Source organism: Geotrypetes seraphini, chromosome 2 (genome assembly GCF_902459505.1).
Source record: "Geotrypetes seraphini chromosome 2, aGeoSer1.1, whole genome shotgun sequence".
NCBI lineage: Eukaryota > Metazoa > Chordata > Amphibia > Gymnophiona > Dermophiidae > Geotrypetes > Geotrypetes seraphini.
The window spans coordinates 64701433-64713494 of record NC_047085.1 but is presented as its reverse complement, the minus strand read 5'-3'; the positions used below and the strand labels follow the sequence as shown (position 1 = coordinate 64713494).

General features: G+C 37.4%; 1 protein-coding gene across 8 annotated transcripts in view; it reads right to left on the bottom strand.

Moving 5' to 3' along the window:
- UBR5 (ubiquitin protein ligase E3 component n-recognin 5) overlaps positions 1-12062 on the bottom strand; it is a 1080924-nt gene that overhangs the window by 351648 nt on the left and 717214 nt on the right. For all 8 annotated transcript variants that reach the window (XM_033933084.1, XM_033933089.1, XM_033933086.1 and 5 more), the window contains 3 exons: positions 8005-8136; positions 7376-7633; positions 5641-5909 (listed from right to left, as the gene is read on the bottom strand). In XM_033933084.1, coding sequence (XP_033788975.1) covers positions 5641-5909; positions 7376-7633; positions 8005-8136 — 659 coding nt within the window. The remainder of the gene's footprint in view (positions 1-5640; positions 5910-7375; positions 7634-8004; positions 8137-12062) is intronic.

The following is a 12062-nucleotide window of genomic DNA, read 5'->3' as shown; positions in this document are numbered from 1 at the left end:
TTGTCTCAAGATAATCGAAAATGCACGACTCCCAGTACCGACGAGCAGGTCTTAAGGACATTTTCGATTATCTTGAGACAACATATCTGATAGGGGTGATCTTTATATTTTCCATCAATCAATCAATATCTTCTAAATTCAGCTAAGTATTCATCTATACATATTCACCACTATATATCTGCTTGAATAATTTACATCTAACAAAATGTTTAGGGCTGGTAGGTAGGTGAGTGCAATGATGTAATGTCAACACATCTTTATTCTATTAACCTGCTGGTTTTGAATAAGATATCACACTGAGCACTCTATAATTATTTTTAACATTATATTATATACTTCATATAATTAAATAATTTAATTCACTTCATTTGTTATACTATTAAGTTGGTGAATAGATTTATATATTTTCTCCTATTTATTTAAATTTTGATTACATGTGTAATTACATAGGTAATTCTAGTAACAGAAGGGAGGTTTTTTTTGGGGGGGGATAATTCATTGGGGATGAGGATTTTGGGGGAATCAATTAGATTTTTAAAAAGGGATTTGGGATAGGATAAATAATTCATATATATGGGATTGATTTAATTCATGTTATATTAAAACTAAGATTGGAAGTGAAATATTAGTTATATACTCTAGTATAATTTGGGAAGAAGAATTCAAAGGGAAAGGTGATTAAAGGGGAACTGGATTAAATATACTTCTTTAATATAAAATAGAAAAAGAATGTAATATTAGAATTATTTATGTGACTTATAATTAGAATGTTGATTTTAGATGATCTTTCTGGAGCATATTATGGCCTGATCTAATATGTGTTGCCAAGTTTACACAATTAATATATGATGGGGGTGGGAGGGTTAGGGGAGGGAATGGGAGGGGGGGTAGGGAATTTAAGGATTTTAGTGGTATATTATTAGTAAAAAAGAGATTATATGTTAAAGATGTGCTGATGTCTGATCATAAAATTTATTATAGAGATATATGTCAAAATTTAATTAGAAAATTAGATGGATATTAAAATTTTTTCTCTCAATGTCAATGGTCTAAATCACCCAATTAAAAGGAAAAAAAGGTTAGCTTTTCTCCATAAACAGAATGCGGATGTATATTTCATTCAAGAGACGCATCTCTCAGGGTTGGAATCTAAGAAGCTATCAGGGGGTTGGGTATCTAAATGTTTGTTTGCACCTGCTGTAGGGAAAAAAGCTGGGGTAGCTGTTCTTGTAAATAGGAAATGTAGTGCTGATTTTAAATTAGTAAATTCTGATCCTTTAGGAAGATGGGTACATGTCAAAATAGTTCTGGTAAATACAACCCTGGATTTATTTAATTTGTATACTCCTAATTCGAATCAAATGGAATTTTTTAAACAAATTCAACAAATATTGTTACCACTGGCTGCCTCTAATTTGGTGGTAGCTGGAGATTTCAATGCGGTAATGGATCCGATTTTGGATAAGAGACCAAGTAGAATTATGAAATCGTTAGGATTAGATAATTTGATACAATCTTGTGATTTAGTTGATATATGGTGTATTCTTCATTTTAATGATCAGGAATTTTCTTTTTGTTCTCAGGTCCATAAGTCTTTTTCACGTATTGATTATATTTTTGTTTCAAATAAGATAGCACAGAGGGTGATGAAAGCAGTTATTGATCCTATAGTAATTTCGGATCATGCTGGTGTGTGGATTGACTTTCAGTATGATGATTTAGAATATTCTAAGTCAATTTGGAGATTTGATAATACCTTACTTGCGGACTTGAACTTTCTAGAAGATCTTAAAGTAAAGATGAATGAATTTTTTCAAATTAATAATTCGGATAATATAAATATTGAGATTTTATGGGATGCTTTTAAAGCAACAATGAGAGGAAATATTTCATATTCAGCATTTATTAAAAAACAAATTAAAAAGCAATTTGTGGATTTGGAAAAAGAAATTAAAGTATTAGAAAATAAATTAATTGAGAAATGGGAACATGATGTATTACAAAAATTATTAAAAGTAAAAGCTAAGTATAATGAGATTTCTTCTCAAATTGTGATGAAAGATATGTTCTCTCGGCAAGTTCAGTATTATGGTAATTCAAACAAGGCTGGAAGATTATTAGCAAATTTTCTTAAGGCAAAAAAAAGGAAATCTAAGATTATTGCAATTAAAGATGTGCAGGGCAATACACACACTAGCACTAAGGATATTTTAATGCAGTTTCTTGATTTTTATAAGGATCTATATTCTTCTGATACTTATGAAAATAAAGAACAAGATGGGTTAGATTTTTTTAAGTCATTTAATGGACCAAATGTTCCGGATCATATAAAAAGAAGTTTAGAAGAACCTATATCTTTAAAAGAAGTAGAATCAGCATTGAAGTCTCTTAGAGTTGGATCCGCTCCAGGTGGTGATGGATATACTGTTGAATTTTATAAATCATTTCAAAATATTATTGTACCATATCTATTAAATTTATATCAGTATCAAATGAATAATGGAAATATATCTGGTACTAATGCTGATTCTGTAGTTATCGTCTTGCCAAAACCAAACAGGGATCCTACTTTGGTTTCAAACTACAGGCCTATCTCTTTGATAAATGTAGATGGTAAATTGGTTGCTAAAGTTTTAGCATTAAGATTGGCAAAAGCTCTTCCTTTTATTATTGATGTTCACCAAGCAGGATTTATTGCTAAAAGACATTCGTCAAATAATACTAGGTTAGCATTTCACTCTTTAAATTTAGCAAAAAATATTAATGATCCAGCTTTTCTAGTGTCTCTTGATGCAAAAAAAGCATTTGATAGAGTGGAATGGAGTTTTATGTATCAAGCTTTAGAATGGTTTGGTATAGGTCCCGGTTTTATTAAAATGATTCAGACATTGTATAGCTCTCCTGGTGCAAGAATATATATTAATAATAATTTATCTGATAGTTTTAACTTGCTAAGAGGGGTTAGACAAGGTTGTCCTTTGTCCCCTTTACTTTTTGATGTTGTTCTTGAACCCTTATTAATTGCAATTAATCAAACAAAGGGGATAAAGGGAATCCCATACTCGAATTGGGAATTTAAACTTTCGGCACATGCAGATGATATTTTATTGTATTTAAGAGAACTGGGGAATACCATTCCATGTTTACTTAATCTTCTAGAGAAGTTTGGAAAATTTTCTTGATATAAAATTAATTGGAGTAAATCGGAAGTTCTTCCAATTAATGTTCATTGTACCAAAGGATTGTTTGATTCATATTCATTTATATGGAAAGATGAAGGTTTAAAATACTTAGGTATTATTATAAAAAATACAATTGATGACACAGTGAAAGAAAATGAAAAACTTTTATTAAGAAAGATAACAGAAATGTGTGAGCAATGGAATCCTTTACATCTCTCTTGGTGGGGAAGAGTTCAAACAATTAAAATGATGATACTGCCTGTGGTTTGTTATCAAATGAGTAAGATACCAATATTTTTTAGGGGTCATTTTATAAAAAGTTAAACAATGTTCTTACAAAATTTGTTTGGTTTGGGAAATGACCCAGAATTGCTTTAGCATCATTACATAGAACAATTATGGAGGGAGGGGTAAATTTTCCTAATTTTTATAGGTACCATCAAGCCTATATTCTAAGACAGGGTATGTATTGGATCCTCCCAGACCTCATGGAGAATGTACCTGATTGGTTATACTTAGAATGGCGGCTCCTGTTCCCATTACATTTAGAGCATATAGTTAGTATAAAATTGCCTAGGAAATACAAAGATAATTGAATTTTACTTGATACATGGAAGACCTTAAGATTTGTTAGTAATTTGTCACCAGATCCAATTGCAAAATCATTAAGTCAATCCATTTGGGTTAACTCCAGGATCAAGATTGGGGGTTTAAGATCGTCTGAAAGCAGTGGATAATTACAGGTATACGGACATTGAATGATGTTATTTCAGATGGATCACTGCTTAGTTTTTCACAATTACAACAAAAATTTGGTTTAACTAAAACACAATATTTTAAATGGTTGCAATTGAAGCAGGCTATTCAGGTAGGGTTCCCTGAATGGAAGGGTCTTAATTCTCAATATAGTTTGCAGGTCTTTTCTTTCAGGCAGATTTTTTGGGACACCAAGCCACAAAATGGTATAAATTATTATATGGATTTTTAAATAAAAAAAAGAAAACTGGACTTAGGGATATTTGGAGTATTGAGATTGGACAGGTGATTTCTGCATCTCAATGGCAAAGATTTTGGTCCTGGAGATTAAGGTCTACAAAATCAGCATCTATGAGTCAAATGTGGATGTTTTTGTTACATCGAGTTTTATGGACCCCTACACGTTTACAAAAATTAGATAGCACTAGATCCAATAGATGCTGGCATTGTAGATTAGAAGTGGGGACGTTAGATCATTTGATTTTTTTTGTCCCTGTATAAATGCTTTCTGGAAACTAATTTGGCCCCAAATTAATAAATTATTAGAAAATCATGTAGGACTCTCATATGACACTATATTATTTGGTACAGCAATGAGAACTCAGAGTCCGATTTCAGCAAATAATAACAAGTTATTATTAATATTGACAGGGGTCGCCATGCAACAAATTACTCAAAATTGGAAAGATTATACTAAATTAAATTATATATTTTGGTGGAATTCAGTTTGCCACATATATAAGATGGAAAAGATGATAGCGTTACAACATGGGAATATTCATAATTTTAAGAAAATATGGGGGCCATTGACTAGTTACTCTAACGATCAGATATCTTAGCACAGGGGTAATATATATGTGGGATGAGGTTGGGGTGGGGTGAGGGTGGGAATATTTATCATATGAAATAGGATTATTGGGAAATAAGGGGATATTTATTATATCATATAGATATATTTGAATGTAAATACAAGTGATAGATGAAAATTGTTTTATTATGTGTAATTCGCTTGTTGTAAGATTTTAAAAATGAATAAAGAATTATTTTTAAAAAAAAGTTATTTTAAAGATTATTCATAGATAGGAATACAGTATGTATATATTTTGAATTAAATTATTTGTGGGAAGAGTGGGAGGGGAGGGAATAAATTTATATATGTAAAATCATAATTGAATGAATTTCAAGTGATATGTAAAAGTTTATATGATGTAATATTGTGTACTTGTTGTAAGATGGAAAAATGAATAAAGAATTTGAAAAAAAAAATAAAATAAAATAAGTGATTAAAGCTACAGCCTCAGCAATCTGAAGTTGTGTGTTCAAACCCACACTGATCCTTGTGACCCTGGGCAAGTCACTTAATCCCCCCATTACCCCAGGTACATTAGCTAGATTGTGAGCCAACCAGGACAGACAGGGAAATATGCTTGAGTACTTGAATAAATTCATGTAAACTATTCTGAGGTCCTCTGGGAGAACGGTACAGAAAACTGAATCAACAATAAAATAAAATAAGACTGATTAATTTAGGACCTTTCAACCTGGATTATAAGATGATGCTTCCTGTCATTCTGTCATTTTTGATACATCTTTATGATGATTCAGTGCAATGATTTTTGTACAAAATATTTTTCACTGAAGACCCAAGACAGCTTAATATTAAGAATCTTTTTTTTATTTCTGAGAAGTGTACTTTTCATACCTGTAAATTTACTGCATCTTGATAAGTCAATTTGACAGCAGCTGGAATCTGAGAGTACACCAGGTGATTGTACTTGGGAATCAAACCCATTAAGTCAGAGATCTGTCGGATGACAATGCTGTATGCTCTTGCTAAACTGCTTGCAGATGTCAAGTAACTGCTTGCATTGCTGGCTTCCAGAGCAGCAGCTGCTGCTGCTGCACTTGTGCTAATGGTGCCACTTCGGCGCAAATTTGATGGATCAATATAAATCAAGCCTGCTGAACTTGCTAAAAAAAGAATGGGAAGGAAAAAGTGTGATATACATAAATTTTTATATTTAGAAACCACCATACATATCTGTTTAATAAAGGATTTATTTGTAACTGCACCTGATGAAGTGGTACTGGTGGGTATCTTTAGATGGTATCATATTTAATCATAGTATCTACATTCCACATGTCTTTTAGGATTGTAACTAACTATGATAGATATACAGCTCACTAATTATATTGTACATAGCACGGTCAAAGCTTATAGAACTAATTGTAAATGCCCCACACTTTTAGCATAAAGGCAGAAAAAGTCTATTATAATAAAATGACCTTCTACTTAAGGTACTCAATCTTGTAATGCAGGCTGAGGACAAAATCTACCGTATGTCCCCTCTGCCAATGGAATTCTGCCCAGATCAAAACGCTCTTCCTCATATAAGCATGATGCAGACTGCAATCCATGGGAAACTTAAGAGTGCCTGATTACTAATTCAATGTATTGTAAACTGCTTTGGGTGAATCTCTTCATGAAAAAGGTGGTTAACAAATCGAAATAACTACTTCCTCCCATCCTGCACATGGTTTGCTTGATAGCTGTTGCTCTCTGGCATTACACAGCACCAGCTCTTTGTTCCTACATTCTTGCAAAAGAAAGGGAACAGAATTCTTTTCAACTGGACTCATCTTGCAGCCAATATATCTATAAAACCTTAACACTGCCAAATGCTATCCACAAGATGCTTTAATAAAGGTTATCCCTTGACTTCACTCTCCCCCACTCACTCATCAAAAATCACTCATCTATAGCTTACAGTGACTTTCACCATCATTCTTACATTGTTTCTCTACACGCAGTGTGTCATTTTCTTTTACTGTCCTGATCATTTCCTCAAGATTTATTTATTGCCCAATAAACCACCTGTTGCCTCAGTACCCCAGGGTTGTGGGTTCAATCCCAGCACCACTGCCTGTGACTCTGGGCAAATCACTTAACACTCCATTGCCCCAGGTATCATAGTTTGATTGTGAGCCCGCCAGGACAGATAGGAAAAATACTGATTAACCGATTAAAAAAAACAAAACAAAAAAAAAACCAAACTTGCTGTACACAACCTTGGGTAAATCACTTCATAAAGGTATTTAATAAATCCCAATAAATAAAATATTCTCTGCATTTTTAAAAATAAGGCTTACCATTTACCTATTCTCTCACTTTCTTCAGTCTGTACCCCATCCCTGCAAACAAGTCGTTTTCTGTTTACAACTCCCAGGTAAAAGGCTCGCTTCATGTACTGTGAAGCCAGTTATCATTTCATTTCCACCTTTTCAAATCTGTAGCAATTACTAAATTTGTGGAAGGCACCTTAACATGACATATCAGATTACCAATCTAGTTGTATACAGCTGGAGAAGTGCTGCTTTACTCCAATTTATTAATGCTAAACTTGTTTACTTTGGAGAACTAGAGCTTTTCTCCTTGCCTGCAGGCGTGGATGTGCTTGATGGGGCAGTGCTTGTCGTTCTCTGATTCTGGGTGTTCCGCACAGCCCATTGCATGGAGCGGGGAGCCTGAGCAGCACTGTTGGCATGAGAGCTATTTGTGGTTCTCTCTAGGGGTTCATCCAGCATAAAGGATTCCTGCTCTATATCATCACTCTGGCTGCTGCTGCTGTCTGAGTCACTTGAGTCATTAGATTGTGAGTCATCTTCTGAAAAAAATGCTGGGACACTGCTGGCACCTGTAGAACAAAGAAGAGCTTTATTTTGGAGCCTTTACACTGTTTGTTTTCCCATTCTAAAACTCTTATACAAGCCCAAAGACTGGAGGGGTGCCTCTTTCCCATCACTTTTTGGCCAGCAACAGTCAAAGCAGAAGCACTAATCTTCCCTCCCTTATTGGGCTAAGTGCAGCATCTCTGATGTGCACAAGCTCAATTTGCCCCAAAAGATTGAGTAACAAGCCTCATCTTTTGATCCACTGTACATTTTACTATGGCCTAACTTAAAGGCAAACCCAGCATAAAAGGGAAAAAAGGGGTACCATTCACACCATTGAAAATTCATTATATAAGATAATTGGGCATGGTGGAATGAAATGAAATAGATATACCTGCTTCAGATCCTGCAGTAGCTGCTGTGACAACACTTCTGCGACCACTAGCATTGTCTTGATTGCTATGATTACTCTCACTATCACTCTCTGTTTCTGCCGCTGCTAGTAGGTCCAATTCCATGTCACTTCCTGAAATAAAAATGTAACTTAAATAAAATTTGAACTTTCACATAAGGTTTTACTGCTCTATACTATCACAACCAGTTTTCATTTTGAACATTGACAGCAAACATGTGTCTTACAAGAACTCTTTGCTTACCAAATGCTTTTCTTTCAAATTTCTCTCCAATTTCAACTACTAGTAAAGGGTAAATTAGGTCTTACCTGGCAATTTGCTTTCCTTTAGTCCCTCCAGACCGGCACAGATGGGTATGTACACCCCGACCAGCAGGAGGAGATTGAGAATAAACCAAACTGTGAATCCAGGCTGTAAATCTGCTGTGCAGTCCATGAATCAGCCAGTAAATAAATAGCAAAGCAAGTAAACTTATATCAAAAGGAGAATACCAACTAAGCTTCCCTTCCAAGAGCTGGCTAAGTCGAAACAAGGCCATAAAGGCAAGACCATCCATGACAGCACTGTCATGCGCTGCACTGTCATGCGCTGTTGCTCTGCAATAACTCTAGATCAGTGGTCTCAAACTCAAACCCTTTGTGGGGCCACATTTTGGATTTGTAGGTACTTGGAGGGCCGCAGAAAAAATAGTTAATGTCTTATTAAAGAAATGACAATTTTAGTTTGTCACATATATAAGATGGAAAAGATATTAGCATTACAACAAGGGAATCTTCATAATTTTAAAAAAATATGGGAACCATTGACTAACTACTCTAATGATCAGATATCTTAGCACATGGATAGCAGACAGGTGGGGATGGGGTGGGAAATGTATATCATATGGAATTAGGAATATTGATAAAAAGGGGGAGTATTTATTTTATATTACAAGAATATTTGACTGTAAATACAAGTGATTTATGAAAGTTGTTTGTATTATGTTTAAATCACTTGTACGAATTCAAAAATGAATAAATTAAAAATTAAAAAAAAAAAAAAAGAAATGACAATTTTGCATGAGGAAAACTCTTTATAGTTTATAAAACTTTCCTTTAACAGTTAAAAGGAAAGATATATAAATTATAAAGAGTTTTACCTCATGCAAAATTGTCATTTCTTTAATAAGACATTAACTATTTTTTCTGCGGCCCTCCAAGTACTCTATTTTTTTCTGCAGCACTCATTTAAAGTTCAATATCTTTTCTTTCTCAAAACTGGCACATTTCAATCACTAAATTGAAAATAAAATCATTTTCCTACCTTTGTTTGGTAATTTCATCAGTCTCTGGTTGCACTTTATTCTTCTGACTGTGCATCCAATACTTCTTCCCTTCTTTCAGCCTCCTGTATGCTTCCTCTCCTCCAGACCTCATTCCCTCCCCCAACTTTTTCTTTCTTTCTCTATGTCTGTCTTTCTCTGATTCCGGGTCCCATTTTTTGCTTTGTTTCTGGCTCCCTATCCCCACCCCACCTTCCTTCTTTCTTTCTTTCTTCCTTCCTGCCCTCCCCCATGCCACCGCCGCCGCGGAATAGGCTGCTGCTGCTACCGCTATCGGGAACAGGCCGAGATCTCCCTGCTTCTCTTCTGCACGGGGCCAACCAACTCTCGCCGCTCGATGTCAATTCTAATGTCGGAAAGGACGTTCCGGGCAGCCAGGCAGCGATTGGCTAGCCAGAACGTCCTCTCGACGTCAGAATTGACGTAGGGCCGCGAGAGTTGGTCGGCCCCGCAGGGAAGAGAAGCAGGGAGATCAAAGAACACGGTGCCGGCCTGATCCCCGATGGCAGCAGTGAGAAGGGAAGAGAAGCAGGTTCGGCACCACTGCTCTATTCGAGCCGTGAGCCGCACTCTAGGGAGAACAGTGGACCACCCCCCCCCCCCCTTGGTACGCCACTGGAGAAGCAGCGTGTCTGGCCGGCTCGTTCGTTCAAAGCCGTGGGCGGCGGCTCCTTGCGAGATCCGTGCCTGCGTCTGAAGCCTCTCTGATGTTGTGACATCAGAGAGGCTTCCGATGCAGGAGTGGATAGCGCAAGGAGCTGCCAACCCGCGGCTTTGAACGAACGAGCTGGCTGCTGCTCCAAAAGAAAGAGAATGATGCCTCCAGACCGCGGGCCGCAAATAAAACCTGGAGAGCCACATGTGGCCCGTGGGCTTGAGACTGCTGCTCTAGATATACCACCAGAACATCTCAGTGTCAAAGGATGCAAGAGCTCTGAAATTTCTTATTCTACCTAGAGACCTGCACTGTGTTGCTTAGCAATTTCTTATTTCTTTGTTCATGAAAAAATTTTTTTTATTACACTTGATATGTCAAAACTCTTTGCATAGCTCTCATAGTAGAACCCTATTAGTAGCATGTTTCACCACCTGCAGCTCAAACAGCACAGTGCTAGTCTGGAGGGACTAAAGGAAAGCAAATTAGCAGATAAGACCCAGGAAAGGCCTGTCATTTTGAAGAGGTGGGCCTGCTGCCTGGAAGAAGTAGGAGTCCTTCCAGCCAGCCACCATAAACAAGGTATGGGGAAGGGATCGGGGGGTGTCAGAGGCTCGAGGGGGGAGGTGATGAGTGGTGGCGGGAGGGAGTGGGCATCTCTCCTGCTGCTGGGTGGGAGGGGGGGAAGTTGGAAGGCAGGAGGGAATGGGTATCTCTCCTGCTGCTGGGGGAGGGGTGTCAGGGGGTTGCTTGACAGCTGTCAAGCCTTACTTTTCTGTCAGTGCTTGAGTCAATCAGCGCTGTAAGTAAAGTAAGGCAACGACAGTAGAGAATGACACGGGGACAAATTTTTCCCTATCCATGCGGGAACTCATTTTCCCATTCCCATGAATTCTTTTCCTGCCCCTGCCCCATTTCTGCAAGTTCTGACCTCATCTGTACAAGCCTCAAATACTTTAAAATCATAAATGTTTGAGGCATGTACAATTAACGCAGAGCTTACAGAAATGGGGCAGGGACAAGGACAAAACTTACAGGGACGGGGGAAAATTTGTCCCCTGTCATTCTCTAAATGACAGCTTAGACCTGTCAGCAAATTTTGGCTGCAAATGTGGCACAATGAGGTCAGAGAATTGCTGAGTGCTCATTTTAATATTAATTACCTCATTGCAGTACATTTGCATGGCAGTATCGGAGACTGCTAGAAAACTTGGAAAAGACCACAATAAGCCATTTTAATAATCCGTTGCTAAAATACATGCATGCTAAACCAGCTGAAACCGATTTAGTGAGCATGTTAAAGGCACATTTTAGCTTTGAGAATCTGCCCCTCAATCCTAGAGGAGCTTTCTGACCCTGCAAAAGGTAAGCCAAGATCACCTCTGGTGGTCCCATAAAGGGTGAAGAAGGGTCAATCAGAAAAAAATGCCTACTGGACAAGCAAAACTCCTACCGACTGTGGCAAAGATAAATTTCCAAAGGGGGGGGCGTGACTTGGCACATGCACAAGATGGAGGGCTGATCGCGACGCTCCTCTAACCCAGGCAACGATTTGAAATATTGAAAATACCTGCAGACTTTCTTTCCTCCCGAAACAGTAAAAGTTAAACATAGAAACATAGAAAGATGACGGCAGAAAAGGGCTATAGCCCATCAAGTCTGCCCACTCTACTGTCCCACCCCATTAAGTCAGAGTGCTGCTCGACCAACGTAGAGATCCCACGTGGATGTCCCATTTATTCTTAAAGTCGAGCACGCTAGTGGCCTTGATCACCTGCACCGGTAGTTTGTTCCAGTGATCCACCACCCTTTCTGTAAAGAAATACTTCCTGGTGTCACCACCAAATCTCCCTCCTCTGAGTTTGAGCGGGTGCCCCCTTGTGACTGAAGGTCCCTTAGGAAAGAATATGTTGTTTTCCACCTCGACACGACCTGTGACGTACTTAAATGTCTCAATCATGTCACCCCTCTCCCTGCGCTCCTCTAGAGAGTAGAGCTGCAACTTGCCCAGTCTTTCCTCGTATGAGAGACCCTTGAGTCCAGAGACCATCCTAGTGGCCATT